This window comes from Pseudophryne corroboree, chromosome 6 (assembly GCF_028390025.1).
Source record: "Pseudophryne corroboree isolate aPseCor3 chromosome 6, aPseCor3.hap2, whole genome shotgun sequence".
Lineage (NCBI taxonomy): Eukaryota > Metazoa > Chordata > Amphibia > Anura > Myobatrachidae > Pseudophryne > Pseudophryne corroboree.
The window spans coordinates 134,989,304-135,009,874 of NC_086449.1; the positions used below are offsets into that span (position 1 = coordinate 134,989,304).

The 20,571-nt window shown below is 43.8% G+C and overlaps 1 protein-coding gene across 1 annotated transcript; it reads left to right on the forward strand.

Moving 5' to 3' along the window:
- Positions 1-1,883: 1,883 nt before the first annotated feature.
- Positions 1,884-5,924, forward strand: NKX2-6 (NK2 homeobox 6). The gene is made up of 2 exons (XM_063930353.1): positions 1,884-2,115; positions 5,007-5,924. The coding sequence occupies exons 1-2, from the start codon at positions 1,884-1,886 to the stop codon at positions 5,561-5,563; spliced, it is 789 nt and encodes a 262-aa protein (XP_063786423.1). The 3' UTR covers positions 5,564-5,924.
- Positions 5,925-20,571: the final 14,647 nt, after the last annotated feature.

A 20,571-nucleotide genomic window follows, 5' to 3' on the forward strand; every position in this document is an offset into this window, starting at 1 on the left:
AGTATTTTAGCACAAAACTTAGTAGATTTACTCACGTCCGAACAAAGAATTTTCATCGTTGAAGTGATTGGAGTGTGATTGACAGGAAGTGGGTGTTTCTGGGCGGAAACTGACCGTTTTCTGGGAGTGTGCGGAAAAACGCAGGCGTGCCAGAACAAAACGCAGGAGTGTCTGGAGAAATGGGGGAGTGGCTGGCAGAACGCAGGGCGTGTTTGTGACGTCAAACAAGGAACGAAACGGACTGAGCTGATCGCAGCGTAGGAGTAAGTCTCGAGCTACTCAGAAACTGCTAAGAATTTTCTATTCGCAATTCTGCTAATCTTTCATTCGCAATTCTGCTATGCTAAGATACACTCCCAGAGGGCGGCGGCCTACCGTGTGCAATGCTGCTAAAATCTGCTAGCGAGCGAACAACTCGGAATGACCCCCTAAGTGAGAAGCCACATCCTATATCTTCGGCTAAATTTATTATGCTAAATCTTATGCTATATCTTACCGTGTGTATGCAATATTTAATTTGTTCAGGAGCTCAGGGAATTTCAAGGGAAATAGTGTAGGATATCTTAACATAGTCAAATCTTACTGTGTGTACCCAGCTTGTTTTTTTTTCTGCAATCACAGAACAGTAACTATTACACAGCTTCCTATCAATAATACTTTTTTCATCTAATTTTTCCTTGGCACCATTAAAATAACATTGTTTGTTAGTGGTAACTGTATTATAGGTAGGATGGTCCAGGGATGCCTCAGTGCTCTCTCCCTGCTCTTATCTCTCCTGTAATATGTGCCTAATGGATGCAGGGTTTTGGGTTACCCATCCACAGCCATCTCTTCACTGATCTGTCACATTACAAGGGGCTGTGTGATAAGAAACACAAACACTGATCGCCTTGCAGGAGACCAAACAAACACTAGGGTGGGTGGGGTGTGTGTACTAGTGAGGGGTTTCCTAATGTGGCTGCTGGTGATACCAGAGAGCAGCAGCTTCCTTCACTGCAGCTGCTGAGCTACAATAATACCAATATGTTCAGCCTGGAAGAGCCAATGTCAGTGTGTAACCAAACAACAATATAGGTTTCCACACCCCTAGCCTAGCTGTGGAGGAGCCTGCTTTTCCAAATACACTACAAGTCTCAGCATGCCCAACCAATCTACAAATAAAAGGGGTACGGACATAAGCCAGATCCTTAACCTATAACTCCATACAAATACTGCATATGATATACTCAACTGAATAGATTGTTGCTGAACAATGAAGAGAGTAATAGACCATTGAAATAGTGTTGTTGTTGTTGTTGTTGTTGTTTTTGTTTGTTTTTACCGACCAGCCAGATAGCCAATCACCTTGATACATAATCCATGCACAATGTATGATGTTAGATACATTTATCGATCTAATTGGTTATAGCTCTCTCTCTCTCTCCTATATACAGGTGATTGGAGTCTGGATACTTTGTAGCAGTCTGTTTTGACTCCCGTTTCCTGTTTTGCTTCCTATGTATAATCTCGGCTTCACATCTCCCCCTATGCAGGTCTCAGCCTTTCCCTGCCTCTGTATCACTGGGCTGAGGGGGGAGAGTTCCTCTTACAGCCTATACTGTGCCATCACAGACAGTGACACCTATTCCCAGAGAGGTATGGGGGGTACAGCCCTGTATGTGGACACTGAGGAGGGAGATGTGTGTAAAGTGCTGAAGGGAGGGTAAGGGGGGGGGGGAGGATTGTAGAGGTGGGATGTTAGCCAATGGGCATTGAGAAGATCTTTAATGCTGAAGGCTCCCTGCTGCAGTGAGGTCTGGGCCACACAGGCTCCCAGGTGCACAGTGACAGCACCAGCATCCCCATGCGCCCTCCGCTGCCATTCTCTGGGAGCCCCGTCAGACATGCTCCCCAGCCCTGCCACCTCCACTCCTTTCTCAGTCAAGGACATCCTGAGGCTGGAGCACACTCAGCAGCATCCTGCCGGCCAGGTGGAGGGACCATCTCTGCGCCCAGCGCCCACTACTGAGCCACCGGCACTCTCCCAGCACAGAGGGGGGAAGAGTCGGGGGCTGGGGCTCTCCTGTGACTCCCCAATGAGAGAGGATGAGGATGAGACTCAGGAACAGAGTGAGTGCAACATCTTTCATACACTGCATATTACATGGGGCACAGGCGACTATGCAGAATCCCTGAGCCCACTGCGTCCTGTGCAGACATCCCACATTATACTATCAGTATATGACGAAACCAACAGTGTGGCTGTAAATGTGTCTTACACCATAGGTGTGTGCTCCATGGCTTCCCGGCCTTTGTAGTACTACAAGTCCCATCATGGCTCCAATAGCGGGGAAGCCGCATTAGTTGGCTGAGACTACAAGAGCTCGGAATTACTAATAGGACGAAACTTATTTCAGCGCATCGGGCTTGTGCCAAGTTATTATTACATATACTGGAGATACACGTGTCGGAATAATCTTTTGTCTACACGAAATAAAATACACCCCCCCTTGTGTCCATATGTATCATTATCAGGAGCACAATACGCCTCATTGCTACGTAACTACTGCTGCTATCTACGGGCCTGTTGCCTGGAGATGCTACTATACAACAGTGTGTGTGTGTGTGTGTGTGTGTGTGTGTGTGTGTGTGTGTGTGTGTGTGTGTGTGTGTGTGTGTGTGTGTGTGTGTGTGTGTGTTATTATTCATAAGTGTTTTCTATTATGATGAGTATATAGAATACATGTGTACTGTATGTGGAGTAATACCCGTTTGCATTAGAATTAGACTGATAAATTTGTGTACTTGCGGGATAAATAGATAAATCTGCTGTGTGGAAAAAAAACATAGGAGGCTATAATATGAGAAAATAAAAACAGTTACCACAATGCATTATACTACTAATAGCACATATAGTAGATTATAACACATACTATATAGCAAACATACTATATAGGTATTTACAACTAATATTCCAGTATATTGCATAACAATTGTCTGATTATATTTTTATATTTAACGTCTTAAAAAAACTACATGTATGCTCTATATGCTAAAGAAAGCATAACTGGATATGCCGGTACAATTGTAAACGCACAAATTACACGATAGATAGATAGATAGATAGATAGATAGATAGATAGATAGATAGATAGATAGATAGATGTAATCAGTAGATTGCGGCACTCAGGGACACAAAAAAAAGCCATAAACACCATTTAATTTTCAGTCAACCTACGTTTCAGTGTTGCTTTGCATTTTCATCAGGGCATGATGACGCAAAATTGAAACAAAGAAGATGGTATTTTTATATTTACTTTTGTACCCGAGGGCCCCCTTTTACTGATTGTATTTTAGCTATCTTGTTTGGAACTGTGCACTTTGGAGGGTAACAGGGCAAGGCTTCCCTTGTTGCAGAGAGTGCCAGATATCTTTGAATGCTATACATAATAATACACCATATGGTTAGCATTGAAGATAGATAGATAGATAGATAGATAGATAGATAGATAGATAGATAGATAGATAGATAGATAGATAGATAGAGATATGGTTAGCATTGAAGATAGATATATATATATATATATATCTTCAATGCTAACCATATGGTGTATTGATATGTGACAGATAGATTCCGGCATTTCAAAATAAAGTTTTCAATTATTTTTTAATTATGTTAAGGTATTAGATAAATATGTAAAAAAAATACATTAAACATATTTATATTCTAATTTAAAAAATTGAAAATAAACAATGCGATTATTGGAAAATTATTGGCGTTTTATATCAATTAGCCACTGAAAATAAAATATATCGCGCTCATAAAAAATAATTGCTTTTTTATGACAATAATAAATATATATTGATTGAAATATATTGAAGATAATCTAAAGTAAATGTTTAACGTTTTACAGATCAAACCGTATATGCAGATTGTCATTTTATGAAATATTTATGATTAATCTGGAAATTTAATAAGTAGACAATCTGGAACGATGAAAATAATATACATTTATTTGGACACTGTAAACAGTGTAAAGATTAATGAAAAAAAAGTTCCTATTTAAACAAAAAGACATTGTTGTTGTAATAAACAAAATAAAAATAAAAAAATGAGTCCCAAGGCGCATTAGTCACTAGATATTTACGATGCTTCCTATAAAAAAGGGACCATCTAATCCTCCATAAATGGCAATATAAAAGTAAACAACAGGTGAGGCGCCCAGTCAAATCCCAGATAGAAATATACTTAGTATAATCAAATGTCACCAAACGTGTGTTTATTCAGTTTGGTGACATTGCATTATACTACGTTTATTTCTATTCTGGGACTAGATTGAGCGCCAAACACATTTAGTATTAATGCCGGAAGGGTTTATGTATTACATGTATTTCGCAATTTGTTTTCTACCATACTTGGTTAAATAAAGAATTGCTTCATTCATCTATAGATCTAAATTAAGATCAGCGCACTCTTATGTTTAATTGGATTTTTAGAACATATTAAATATTATAGGCCTTATTATGAACCAGTAAACACTTATATTTTATGGGATTGTATTATGTTTTATGATTTTTATTTTTTTTCAATATTCGTTTATGTTTATAAATATGTTTACCCCATAAACGCACTATCGGACCAATCAGCTCAGGTGGTACATCTGCCAGGATAATATAGGGGAAACGAATATATTAAGTGGTGGATTAAACAACTGATAGAAAATTCGATTTTTAAGTACTTAAGATATCTGTGTGTAGATTTTTTTTTTTATTAGGTTAGTTGATAAATACATACGAGTTGGAGGTGGGGGAGGGGAATGGTCGATTTTCTAAAGGTAAATTGCAAATTGCTTTCATATTGCCCTGCATGCTACTGAGGTTCTGCAGGCAGCTGCTATGGGACTACAAGTCTCAGCATTGCAGTCCCGCAAGAGCTGGTAAACCACCGGATGATTCAATTTTATGTGACGGAGAGCAGTGTATATTGCTAATAATTCCAGATGTTAATGTTTCCTTTTTGCCTTCAGTTGCCGGGAATTTGGTGCCCAGGAGAGGTGAGCCCCCAGATCGCCCCCAGCAGAGGCAGAGGAGGAAGCCCCGGGTCCTGTTCTCCCAGGTCCAGGTGTACGAGCTGGAGAGAAGGTTTAAGCAGCAGAAATATCTCTCTGCCCCAGAGAGGGAACAGCTGGCATCCGTCCTAAAACTAACCTCCACCCAGGTGAAGATCTGGTTCCAGAACAGGAGATATAAGTGTAAGAGACAGAAACAGGACAGGTCTCTGGAACTGGCCGGGCACCCCCCTCACCCACGCAGAGTGGCAGTGCCAGTTTTGGTCAGGGATGGGAAACCCTGCCTGGGGGGCGCTCAGACTCTCCATCCAAATTACAGCGCTAATGCCAACTCGTACCCTTACCCTGTCTGCTTTGGTGGATACAGTGGAGGCTCTTACTATACAGGAACCCACAGTGTGCCAGCCGGGGGAAGCCCAGCAGTGCAGCTGGTCAATATGAACGTCACAGCAGTCCCTGGCAGCGGCCAACAAGGGCAGCTACAGGTAACCCTGCCGGGTATCAGGGCCTGGTGACCACACAGACGATGGACATTGCCTAAATGAGTTATCGTGTGGGACCTGGGAGGTATAATTGGGATTCCAGTGAAAAGACAGCATTTTACTTCCCCTTCCACAAAGCCTGGAGCTACAACAGCAGAACAGGCTGCAAATAATAATAATTTAATACAGTTCAGTGCAACTCTGGCGCAAACATGAAAGGAATATAAAGTTTATATAATAAATGGTGCTGCAATGGGTTAATTCTTGAATAATTCTCATCTCAAAAGAACTATTGTATTTTTATCGTCTATGAAGAGGCAGTCCTAGTTCTACAGCATCTTTATGATGAAATTAGATTATTGGGTACTTTTCTGATTATTGCAATTCCCCTAATTAATAGAAATGGTGTAAATTCTAGGTCTTATTTTTGTAACTGTAAGGAAATCTTTGTCATCGTTTATTGAATCAAATATTTGCTCCAGATTTGCAATAGACACTTTTACGCAGAGTTTGTATTGTAAGTGTACAAAAAATGGAGGTGAGAAAACTAAAGCCGAAGTCTTATTTTTTTTAATTAGTATCAAGTGAGAAATATTAACGTGACGATTTGTTTTTGTAAATAATAATTTTTATGCACTCTTTGTTATATAATATGCTGATATTTTATATGCACCGTGTTTGTGTTACAATAAAAACAGGTATTGCTGTAGAATTCTCCTATAGCGTTTAAACAGCTTTTCTTTGCAAGTGGTTTTATATTGTTTCTATCAGGGAGCCTGGCCGGTTTGTAGTTTTATTTCCGGTCCATATTTCCATATAACCCTGCAGATATGGAATACTAATACAAATGTACAAAATTCAGAGAGCACAGGAGAACTATATGCTATTTAAGCAAGCATGGCTGCAGGGCTTAAAGTGGTCCCTGTAGAGGTGGTGGAACTCATTTCCCCCGCCACCCCTCCCCCATTGGGAGGAGTCAGGGCTAGGGCTGCCATCAAAAATTGTGGGGCCCAGGACTGACAAAATAGGCAGGGCCCCCTACCACACACATGTGCGCACACACACACACACACACACACACACACACACACACACACACACACCACACACACACACACACACACACACACACATACTGTATTCCAGTGGTTCTCAAACCGTGTGCCATGGCACCAGAGCTAGATTAAGACTTCTGGGGGCCTGAGGGATTTAAGACAGGGGGGCCCTCAGGTCTAAAATTAAAACCATAATACAAATGCATACATATACGTACATATATATACATACATATATACACGCACATACATACATACATACATACATACATACGATACACGCTGTATAATTTGAAGTAGGGGAGCACCGGGCACTTCGGATATATTATATATATAGATATATATAGATAGATATATATATTACACACACACACACACACACACACACACACACACACACATATTATATATACATATATACAGTATATATACAGTATATATATATATATATATATATATATACATACATGCATATAAATCAATCTTTTGGACTCAGTCTCCAGATTACTGGCACTGCTTAATCCCTGGGAGAGCCGCCTGCCAGTTGTATATGTTTCTATGTGGGAAGACACCTGTATTACTAACAGTGGGGAATTGAGTGCTGGTTTTCTGCAACTTTATACACACACACACACACACACACACACACACACATATATATATATACATATATATATATATATATATATACATATACAAATTATATATATATATACACTTATATATACACATATTTTATATATATATATATATATATATATATATATATATATATATATATATAGTATGTACACCGTATATGGGTACAACTTGCTGGCAAAAACTCACACAGTAGAAGAAGAGCTTGAAGTTCCCTTCTCTGATAAGCACAACCACATGGCATGCTGTGGCTGTGTGCACGCTAGGAATCCTGCTTTCCCTGGCTGCCGAGTGACAGCTCACTGTCCAATGGTGTGTGCAGCAGCAGCCTGCGGCTCCGTGACTGGCTGGAGCGCAGGCTGCAGCTGAACACACCATTGGACAGCGAGCTGTCACTCAGCAGACAGCCCAGGAAAGCTCTGCGGTGCTGGTGACTATCAGTCAGCGGTGTCAGAGGGGAGCGCAGTGCTGCCGCTGCGGATCAGATCAGTAACATAGATCCGATCTGTGACTGGTGGCAGCCAGTCATAACATATGTGGACAAACATAAGCAAATCCTGTCCCTCGCCACACAGCTGACATTAAGGATGACATTTACCATTTACTTCATTTAATATTTCTTTCTAAATATCTCAATAAGAAACTTTTGGCCTAGGGGTGCTGTGAAAAACTCCTGATCCTCTAGGATGCCGTGATTCAAAAAAGTTTGGGAACCTCTGCTGTATGCATTAAGAATAGAAATTAAGCTCATCCCACATAGACAGACTGAATAAACTGCATGAATGTGACTGTCTATTAATCAGTTATTTAGACATTCAAGATGTATACATATAAAATGTCAGCAGAAATTATACTAAAAAACAACACAGTACATAAAGGTATTAAAATTGTCTTTTCTGGCATACAGTTTTCAAATGAACACAATTGATACTTAGCCAGCAGTACAGCCACAGTAGTGGCAACAATGTAATATTAAGCTGAATACAATTGCAACAGCCCAAGACAAAGTATTTTGTAGCCAGTGCCTCCTGAGCCATTTACCTCACCACACGTCTCAGTTTGTAGCATATACAAAAGCACATGTAAGCACAAAGAAACTCCCTGAGAATACCCAATAGTGTTTCTGCAAATATAAAATAGAAGTGTAGCTAAACAGAATGCTTTATCTCACACTCGCTGACATACTGTACGTCAATCTTACCCACACACTCCTGCTTACCCCTCCAGTGCTGGACACACACCCACACAAAAACACACACATATTCCTGCTTACCCCTCCAGCGCCAGACACACACCAGGGACGTGCAGTCAGGGGAGGCAGGGGAGGCAGTGCCTCCCCTGTCATAATCATTAAAATAATATAAAGAAAATACTTGTGACACATATTCTGTGTCCTAAGTATGTGCGTTAGGCTTTATATTATTTTAATGATTCCTAGTGTGTAATATACTTGTTTAAATGAGGTTAGGAGGCACCGCTGTCGGTGCCTCCCGCTGTCAGTGCAGAGGGCAGGAAGCGGGGAAGCGGGACCAAGAATTGGGCAGTGAAAGCCCATTAAAAAATGAAGCTTAAGCGGCACTTAGTGGAAGTGCCGCTTTGACAGGGGAGTGACAGGGGTGTGCTTTAAACCCATAGCACGCCCCTGTCGTTAAGACTGACCATAACAGCAGCGCAGCGGTGGAGCGGGAACTTGCCGGCTGCCTCTGTCAGGCCGGATTCCGCAGAGCAGGAGGGGAGCTGCGAGTCCCGGTCTCTGCGCAAGTCTCTGTCCCGCCGCCGTTACAACTGTGCGGCGCGCCTTCCCCTTGCCTTGTCCCGCCGCCGCCGCCGTACCTGAGTCCCGCCGCCGCCGTCCCTACTCAGCCCCTGAGACCTGCTTCCTGCTGCCGCCGGCTGTCTAGTCCGGAGCGTCGCCGCAGCTGCCAGGACACGAGGAGAGTGTCTGTGGATGGTGGATCGTGACCCCCCTTCCCCAAGGCGAGTACCAACAACACACTCACACACTCACTCTCACTCTCACTGTCTCTTACTCACTCTCTCTTTCTCTCTCGTCTGCTGATGTAATGTGTAAAAAAAATAAAAAGGGGGACGCTGTCTGCCGCAATGTGTAACAAAGGGGACGCTTTCTGCCGTAACGTGTAACAAAGGGGACGCTTTCTGCCATAATGTGTAACAAAGGGGACGTTGTCTGCCGTAGCGTGTAACAAAGGGGACGCTTTCTGCCGTAATGTGTAACAAAGGCGACGCTTTCTGCCGTAACGTGTAACAAAGGGGACGTTGTCTGCCGTAGCGTGTAACAAAGGGGACGCTGTCTGCCGTAACGTGTAAAAAAGGGGACACTGTCTGCCGTAATGTGTAACAAAGGGGACGCTTTCTGCCGTAACGTGTAACAAAGGGGACTTTGTCTGCCGTAGCGTGTAACAAAGGGGACGCTGTCTGCCGTAACGTGTAACAAAGGGGACGCTGTCTGCCGTAATGTGTAACAAAGTGGGACGCTGTCTGCCATAATGGGTAAAAAGGGGGACGCTGTCTGCCGTAATGTGTAAAAAAGGGGGTCGCTCTCTGCCGTAATGTGTAAAAAAGGGGGACTGTCTGCCGTAATGTGTAAAAAAGGGACGCTGTCTGCCGTAATGTGTAAAAAAGGGGGACGGTCTGCCGTAATGTGTAACAAAGGGGGACGCTGTCTGCTGTAATGTGTAAAAAAGGGGACGCTGTCGGCCGTAATGTGTAAAAAAGGGACGCTGTCTGCCGTAATGTGTAAAAAAGGGTGCTGTCTGCCGTAATGTGTAAAAAAGGGGACGCTGTCTGCCGTTATATGTAAAAAAGGGGTACCTCTGATCCCAATGCCCCAAATAAATGTTTAAATAAAAAAATAGAAGTAGGCAGGCACTGTCAGCCTACTTCCATGACATCACAAGTGGCGGTAAGGTTCATCGCTGGACTTTGCAGATCATTATGGCTGCAGTGCCTCACCATCCAATGACCTCACCGCACGCCACTGACACACACCCACATATTCCTGCTTACCTCTCCAGCGCCAGACACAAACGCACACAGAAACACACACATACTCCTGCTTACCCCTCCAGCACCAGACACACACGCACACAGAAACACACGCATATTCCTGCTTACCCCTCCAGCACTAGACACACACGCACGCAGAAACACACACATACTCCTGCTTACCCCTCCAGCGCCGGACACACACGCACACAGAAACACACGCATATTCCTGCTTACCCCTCCAGCACTAGACACACACGCACACAGAAACACACGCATATTCCTGCTTACCCCTCCAGCACTAGACACACGCACACAGAAACACACGCATATTCCTGCTTACCCCTCCAGTGCTGGACACACAAAAACACACACACTCCTGCTTACCCCTCCAGCGCCGGACACACATGCACACAGAAACACACGCATATTCCTGCTTACCCCTCCAGTGCTGGACACACAAAAACAAAAACACACTCCTGCTTACCCCTCCAGTGCTGGACACACACGCACACAGAAACACACGCATATTCCTGCTTACCCCTCCAGTGCTGGACACACACGCACACAGAAACACACACATATTCCTGCTTACCCCTCCAGCACTAGACACACACGCACACAGAAACACACGCATATTCCTGCTTACCCCTCCAGTGCTGGACACACACGCACACAGAAACACACGCATATTCCTGCTTACCCCTCCAGCACTAGACACACACGCACACAGAAACACACGCATATTCCTGCTTACCCCTCCAGTGCTGGACACACACACACACACACAGAAACACACACATAATCCTGCTTACCCCTCCAGTGCTGGACACACACACACACACACACACACACACAGAAACACACACATACTCCTGCTTACCCCTCCAGTGCTGGACACACACGCACACAGAAACACACGCATATTCCTGCTTACCCCTCCAGTGCTGGACACACACGCACACAGAAACACACGCATATTCCTGCTTACCTCTCCAGTGCTGGACACACACGCACACAGAAACACACACATACTCCTGCTTACCCCTCCAGCACTAGACACACACGCACACAGAAACACACACATACTCCTGCTTACCCCTCCAGCACTAGACACACATGCACACAGAAACACACGCATATTCCTGCTTACCCCTCCAGTGCCGGACACACACGCACACAGAAACACACGCATATTCCTGCTTACCCCTCCAGTGCTGGACACACACGCACACAGAAACACACGCATATTCCTGCTTACCCCTCCAGCGCCGGACACACACGCACACAGAAACACACGCATATTCCTGCTTACCCCTCCAGTGCTGGACACACAAAAACACACACACTCCTGCTTACCTCTTCAGGCCAGACACACACACAAACACATGCACACTTCTGCTTACCTCTCCAGTCCAAACACACAAGCAGGCACAGGCATACTCCTGCTTACCCCTCCAGCAACATACACACACAACCCTGCTTACCCCTCCATTGCTGCACACACGCTCACACACAAATTTGTGCTTACCCCTCCATCATTGGACACACACATGCATTGGTAGCAGAAGCAGGCTGTGGGCAGAGCAGCGAGCAGCAGGTCTGGTGCCCTCCTTCTCTGCAAGGTAGTGCGTAGTGGTGGTCAGCAGGTGGGCGGCATGTCTGGGGCCAGAGCCGGCCTTAACCAATATGATGCCCTAGGCAAGATTTTGGTTGGTGCCCCCTAGCACTGCCGCTAGTTCTGCAGGAGATGCCTGGCATGAGTCAGCTGGCAGCTCTGCTAACGTAAGGCGCCTTTTGTTTATGAAAATGCATCCTAATTGCATTACTATGTGGCTAGGATGCACAAGCAGCATCTGCTGATTAAAATGATATGCAACATGTCTATATTCTGTGTGCGACTGTGGCTGTATCTGCATACGAAATGCTACATTACAGTGATTTCCAGGAATACACTGCAATATAGCATTTCGTATGCAGATACAGCCGCAGTCACACACACAATATAGGCATGCCGCATATCATTTTAATCAGCAGAAGCTGCTGGTGCCCCTAAACATACCAAATGCCCTAGGCATTTGTCTAGTTTGCCTATGCCTAAGGCCGTCTCTGTCCGGGGCCCTCATTCAATACATTGCACTCGCAAAGGCGGGCGGGAGGCAGACGGCTCATCCTGGGCCCTGGCTCCTTCTCTTTGCTGCACTGGTACAGTGGTGGCTAGGAGGTGAGCTTAGACCAAAGGGAGTAGCAGCGCTGGTGGGTGGTAGTGGACTGGGCACTAGTAGCAGCGTCAGGTAGCCATAGGACAACTTGTGGCAGTAGCGGCCGGCCGGGCAATAGGAAGTGACTGGACCCCCTTCCCCTTCCTCTCTGTCAGAGTGCCTGGGCCCGGGACTGAATTACACACAGACCCCCCTTTATGGCCCTGGCTGTAGCTCTGAGAGAGTGATCATCAGATTCTTAGTCACATCCCTGACTAGGGCCCTTCTTCCCCAATCGCTCAGTTTAAATGGCCGGCCAGCTCTGGGAAGAGTCCTGGTGGTCTGAACTTCTTCCATTTACGGATGATGGAGGCTACTCTGCTCATTGGGACCTTCAAAGCAGCAGATATTTTGCTGTACCCTTCACCAGTTTTGTGCCTTGAGACAATCTTGTCTTGGAGGTCTACAGACAATTCCTTTGACTTCATGCTTGGTTTGTGCTCAGACATGCACTGTCAAGTGTGGGACCTTATGTAGTCCTAGACAGGTGTGTGCCTTTCCAAATAATGTCCAATCAACTGAATTTACCACAGGTGGACTCCAGTTAAGCTGAAGGAACATCTCAAGGATGATCAGTGGAAACAGGATGCACCTGAGCTCAATTTTGAGCTTCATGGCAAAGGCTGTGAATACTTATGTACCTGTGATTTCTTTGTTTTTTATTTTTAATAAATTTGCAAAAATCACAAAAAAAACTTTTTTCACGTTGTCATTATGGGGTATTATGTGTTGATTTTTGAGGGAAAAATGTATTTATTCCATTTTGGAATAAGGCTGCAACATAACAAAATGTGGGAAAAGCGAAGTGCTGTATAGATATTCACTGTGTATATATGTAGACACACGGAAATACTTGAAACACCATAGCGAAGCATGGGTATTCAGCTAGTGTATATATATATATATATATATATATATATATATATCACATATATAAATATATATATATATATATATATATATATATATATATATATATATAAATATTAGTGCTGGGCAAGATAACGCGTTATTAACGCGTTAACACCATAAGGCAATAACGGCGATAATATTGTTAACGCCGTTAACGCTGCTGTGCCGGAAGCAGTAGCGGAAGAAGCCGCCGGAAGCAGTAATTCATCTGACCCCCTTGATGGAGAAGCCGCTGGATGCCGCCGGAGAAGAGGAAGCCGCCAGCTGCCATAACCTCTTGAGACTGAGACATCTTCACAATATCTCTGTGAGTACTGGTTTTTATACAGGGCCCTAGCAAAGGCATAGGATTCCCTTATAGCTGCTCTTTAGCATTTAGTTTTTAGTTAGATAGGTAGCGATTAACTTAGAAGTTCTAACTAAGTTACCCAGCTCCGGCCAGCGCGTGCTGCGGGATCCCACTCACCCAGTCCCACCGCGGCGCAGCTCCCCCTTGTGTTCTAAGTTAGAACACAAGCGGGAGCTGCGCCGCGGTAGGACTGGGTGAGTGGGATCCCGTAGCACGCGCTGGCCTGAACTGGGTAACTTAGTTACCCAGGTCGCGTGGGTTGCAGCGCGCAGGGCAGCCCTTCTCTTCTCCGGCGGGCGCCGCTGTGGGACTGGATGAGAATGGTCCCGCAGCATGCGCGCTGGCCGGCGCGCAAGTATCAGAGACAGCGCAGGAAGCACTTCTCACCGGCGGCTATTCACTGGTTCTATCAACGCCGCTGTGGGACTGGATGTGACGGGTTTATGTACATTGGGGCTGATATTGCTTATATTAACAGGAGAGTTAGTGGATGGGATTGGAAGTATGGGCCTCCTTCGTTCATTAAGGTCTCCCTGCTGAGCTATTATACTCCCTTTTATTGCTGGGGTGCCTAATCTGCTATAAATTTTATTTTATTTATTTAAAAATGTTTTCACAGAAAATGGAGAAAGGAACCGAAATCTTACATGGACATTTTCATTTTAAATCTCTACCAGATGGCACAGTTGATAAAACCAAAGTTATTTGTAAGTACACCAAAGCTGAATTTTCTTATCACCGGAGTACTTCGAGTCTGAAGTATCACTTAAATGCAATACACACCGTTGATGCCAGCAACTCACCCACTCAAACAAACAGTGGAGGGAAGCTTCGGCAGACTACATTGGATACAGTGTATGCTGGGAAGTATAGATAAACAAAAGCAAGAAAAGCTAACAAATAACATAGCGAAGTGGATAGTTACAAACTGCAGGCCAATTAGTATTGTCGAAGATGTCGGTCTGAGGAACGTTCTTAGGATCGCAACGAATGACAGCACGTATGAGCCTCCCTCAAGACGCACCATCACAAGAAGAATACATGACTAATATGAAAATGAGAGGACTACAAAAGCAATGGCGTTACAATGTGCACCACATGTTGCTCTCACTGCAGATTACTGGACATCGCTGGGTAACCATAATTACCTCGGAGTTACAGTGCATTATATTGATGAACACTGGGAGCTACATTCACATGCTCTGACTGTAATGAAAACAGAAGAGAGACATTTTGCTGAAACGTGCGCTGAACATTTTATTCATGTTGCACAGGAGTGGAACATTTCAGATAAAGTCGGCACACTTAGCACAGATAGTGCAAGAAATATGATTGCTGCTGCAAGACACCTGCCTTTTGAACATGTCCCCTGCACTGCGTACAGTCTCCAGCATTCTGTCACAGTATCTCTGCAGAACAGTGCGTTTGACAATGTCCTGGCCAAATGCAGAAAAGTTGTAGGCCACTTTAAAGACAGCCCAGCAAGTGCTGCAGAATTACAAAAACAACAAATTCAACATAGACAAAATAAGGAGTCGCTTATACAAGATATTCCAACCAGATGGAATTCGACTCTGGACATGATAAAAAGTGTCTGTAGCCATTGAGGGATGTCCTCACCACACACAACACCAAGATTGCCATGCCAACTACAGCTGAAATGGACAAACTGCAGAGGTTGGAAACGCTACTTCATATATTTCATTTTTCCACTGTCCTGTCTGTAAAAAATAAAGCATGAATGGGATGTAGTTAGGTAGGTTTAGGCACTTACTGGTGGTGGGTAGGAAGCAGGGAGGGTTAGGGTTAGTAGGGAGCAGGGAGGGTTAGGGGACTTTTGGGTATCTGGATTCCAGGATGCCGCTGTCGGTCTTCTGACCACCAGCATTCTCCCATACCCAAAGAAATGGGTTTGATTTTTTTTTTGCTGTTGCAGGTATGTGACTGAACTTCTGGGAGAAAAGTATGTTTCATGCTCTGTGGTTCTGCCTGCTTTTTGCCATCTCTCTCGGGTCATGGAGAGTTCAGATGATGACCCTGCCTACGTGGTCAAATTTAAGTCTACATTCAGAACAGACCTGGAGACATGCAAAGAAAATGCCAACATTGCATATCTGAAGATTGTGACAATACCTATTCTATACCTTGTATAAAACACTCTAAAAGGTTAAAGAACACAGTACGCAATTGGCGTATGGAATACCGTATGAGTACGCACGTAGCGTAATGAATGCTTAGCCGTGGACGAGACGCACAAGCGTCACGTTCGCTCACGGCTTAGAGCGTAAAGGCAAGCACGCTATAGGCTGCCGACTAACATAATGATACGCTATCAACGTAGCGGATGCTCAAGACCACGAGGAGATCACAAGCGGCGCTGACGCTCACAGAGTTAAACCTTTAAAACAATACCATAAACAAACTACTTATACTGTAAACCCTTGTGCAGTGATAAGGTGTAAATGCAACACAGTGTAACCTTGTTAGTTAGAAAGCTGTATGAGCGATTCTTATGCTCTGAGAACCCCTTAGCAATATAATAAACACTCAAATACCGGTCTAAGGGTCTAACGCCTTTTAAGGAAATGAATGAACGTTCAATCGCAAAAAGAATAATACAATACAAGTTATACACTACCAAGATAACATAAAATACCTAACCGAATCACTACACATAAAATACAATAAAGATACAATTACATTTAAGGGGGGAAGGAGAGAGAGAATGGCTTATAACATTAAATAAGAGACAATATGGTTGCAGAGAACTTACGCACCAGGGGAAACAATCGCGAGCGCCTTTCTGGATATCCAGATCCCGATTATCAGCAACGAGAACCGTTGAAGAGAGTAGAGAGCTGGCCCAGATCGGCTTGTCTTTATATACACTTACACACAGTACAGTACAATGGTCCCTACATTCTTATTGTTCATTGGACACAGGAATTCGTCTCTGCATTATAACAAAAGGTCATAGGTTGGTTCATACAGGTGGGCTGTGACTATTTCAAACTGCTCAGGTGGGAGGGAAACTGGGTTTCCCGCCGCATGGGTAATAAAGTGCAAATATAGTAAATGTCCATAAACTTCTTATGTCCATAACTATACGCACGAGCGAGTAATCCGCTTCAAACCAACACCGGAATATTGCTAATTATATTCTCTTCCGATGGATACTAAACACCACTGTGTAACCCCTGTCTGACCCTTCGTATCAAACAAAGAGGAATCTCTTTGTCCCCGAACATGCTATATTAACTAAACTTTCAGATTCTATCAAAGGGACCATAATCTACAAAATACATTATATGACTAAAATATGTTACGATTGAGTCGCCCGCTAGACGCACATAAACTCTACCGTAAATGCGCATACCGTGCGCCTGCGGGTGCACGCTACTGTGAGTATGCGCACGCACGGGAGACCTCATGCACACGCAGCAGGCACTCGCATGAGGTGCATATATGGCAGTGTGTAGCGTGATATTTTTATGACTTTGACAGTCCACCCTTTGGCAGTCACCAATAACTGCCACTTCCTAAAACATTTCAAAAAGAGAAAAATATATGTCATGTATAATACATTTCTATGATTGGGTAGGGGAGAAGAGGAGAAGGTGGGAAAACGGTATGACCTAGTGAAATAGCAGAAGCATGTGTGTATGAATCCATGTTTGGGGGGTCATGTATCATCGTGCCGTACGTGTTTTAAATCAAGCTTCGAGGTATTGCGAAGTATACATTTGAATTCCTTCTTATCCCGTATTAAGGGTCTGTGGATGGGCTGTCAAACTTTACCAAGCTCTTTTCGGCTTTTGGTTGCGACAAAATGGGGGAGCACATTTTAGTTGATGATACATGAATAGGGGGATATGTGAGTGCTGATATCTGTGCCTATATTCCCTATCGACTATGTGTGTCATTACCTGAAGGTTGTAGAGATGAAGATAAGAAGCAATTATGGTAAATGCAGTGATAAACTATGTGAGTTTAATATACATTTGCCGATTGAGGTCTTGTCTTGTGTCTTGTCTTGTCTTGTTTCGATGTACATGTTGACTGTAGTCTCCTTAGGCTTTTGCCAACAATGCAAGCAAAAGCTTTCTCAATGTCCATAGACTTACAAAAAATGTTGGGCTAGCGTAAAATTAAAGGTACTAGGGATATGGGGGGTCTATGGCATAGTCCATCAGTTGTCTGTGTAAAAGGTTGTCAAATTCTTCTTCCAAGCGGATGTCTTTGTACCTTGGAGGAAAACAAAGGAGAAACGGGTGAAGGAAACGGACCGTGGAATCACATTTTCATCACAACATTGTCTCTATCGTTGGGTCATAAACCAAATCAGTCGTTGTTATTACAGTATCTTCACTTCTTAAACTCATCACTCGGGCGCTACGTTTACACTTTGTTAAAACCCGAACGCATCTAAATATCAGACCGACCAATATGATGATACCCAGAATACACAAAAGAAATTTCCCTACATCCATGATAATTCCTTGAGTCCTTTCTCCTAAACCAGAGAACCAATTTCGTGGGTTCAACCATGACACCCAACTGGTCAGCTCATTACCCACAGCGGCAAGGGTGAGATTGTGTTTCCTTCGGAACTCCCATTTTAATTGCAAAATGTCATCCATCTTTTGGTCTATGACCTCGGCCGGGTCCTCGGTGCTGTTTGTAATATATGTGCAGCACTTTATTCCATACTGAGTCGCTAGGGTAACACAATACCCGCCTGTCACAGCTGTGAGATAATTGAGAATCATCCTATGCTGAACCAGTTCTGTTTTATAAGCTTGGAGCTCCCTTCCGGTATACCTGAATGTGTCATCATACATTTCAGTGATATTGTCTAATAAATTTGCAAGCGCAGATATATATTTATAATTTATCACTCCTCTGGCGGTACGAGTGATATCTAACGCGATTAGGAATTGAATCCCGGTGGATTCATGGATCAGGTCAGAGGCCGGATGCTCTGTTCTTTCTATCAGGTGCCGTTTAACGATGTGCTCGTAATGAGTGTGAGTATAAGGAGCTTGGGCACTGCAGTGAATATCCTTCATTTTAGTGTGGGATACGGTCATTACTTCAGGCAGTACTTTTCCAATATAACACAACCCTTCTGAGTTTGGGGCAAGCCACTTATACGCCTTCCTCCCGCATATGAAATATGTATCATCGGGGAGAACATATGGGACGGAGTAGGACATTACCATATTACACACTTTCCATATGAAATCTCCTAACCCTAATTCTCCCATCTGTTTAGTACACGTATCAGTTTGTACGATATGTGCACAGTATCCTGGTGATACCTCTCCAACTCTCATGGTCCTACTTCCTAGGGTATACCTATATCGGAAATATTTTCCGCTACCGGCTATGTGGCGTATAAGTTCTGTATCTGTAGGCATTCTATCGGCTCTGTATGAAAAGGTCATGGTTTGGTTATTCCATGACACTTCCCAATTTCCCGGCTTTCGGGGATTGGAAATGTTAAAACATACTAGGGATCTATCCACATGATATTGGTGGAGCTTCAAACTAGGAGGACTGGAGATATTAAACCTCCTGTCCACCGGCCTCCCACCACTTAGCTCAAGTACCTCCCATATAGTTAAAGGGAAGGGCACTAATCCTGATTTGCTATGGCCTTGAGGTACTTGAGAGCATACCCAACAATCTGTCTGATTTAACACTTTACCCACTAAGGAGTGATAGTCACTCAATGGATGCCGGTCCATGTGGATATTAAAACTGGATTGGCATTTCTTGATACACCCATCCTCAACTACACTGTCACAGAGTCTACAGATACAGTTCTCTTCAGCTAACAATCCTTCACAATTTCTTCTATTGTCAATGCTACCAGATCGTTTTCTGATACTCGCCTTTACTCGGTGATTATGTTGTTCTTGGAAATCTACGCCTCCATCTCTGTCATCAGAACCCATTCCAGAACCTCTCTCGACCTCCATGGTACTCTCGCCGGAACAGACTGCTCTGGTCAACATCATGGTCAACAGGAAAATCCGGATCACAGTCTTTTGGGGCAAGTCCATCTTATAGGAGGAAATGGAGAAGAATGAGAAGGGGGAAAGAAACAATTGAGGGAGATGGGATGGGAAGTGAAGAAAAACAATAAAAGGGAACAGGGAATCGACAACTGCCTCCGATCTTATTATTCTCAATGCTCAGGTGCCGTCTCAGTCCTCCTGAAACAGACACTCCAGTGATACAACTTCCTCTACCGTCTGTTCCTTATCACGGGACCTCTCTGGATCAGCAACCTTCTTACAATGGGACGAATGAACCCAAGTCTCTCTCTCGGCAACCTTCAATGCTGTCGTGCTAATCAATAAGACTTGGTATGGTCCTTCCCATCTGTCAATAAGGCAACCTGAGCGTAGAAAATTCCGTATCATTACATAATCCCCAGGTTCAATGTCATGACAATTACTATCTGGCAGATCAGGAATCACTAACTTCAAATTATCATTCTGATTCTTTAGCTGTTTACTCATCTTAACCAAATACTTTACAGTCACTTCATTGTTACACTTTAAATCATCCTGAGGGTTAATCATGACATGTGGTTGTCGACCAAACAGAATTTCAAAAGGGGACAGATTAAGAGGGGACCTGGGAGTGGTTCTGATGCTGTATAATACAATGGGTAAAGCTTCTGGCCATGTTAATCCTGTTTCCGCCATAACTTTGCTCAATTTATTTTTAATAGTGCTGTTCACTCTTTCTACTTTCGCACTCGCCTGGGGGCGGTACGGAGTGTGCAGCTTACTATCAATTCCCATC

Coding starts and splice junctions, on each gene's coding strand:
- NKX2-6 (XM_063930353.1), top strand. CDS start 1,884: ATGCTCCCCAGCCCTGCCACCTCCACTCCTTTCTCAGTCAAGGACATC. Junction 2,116..5,006: donor GACTCAGGAACAGAGTGAGT/GCAACATCTTTC, acceptor TTTTGCCTTCAG/TTGCCGGGAATTTGGTGCCC.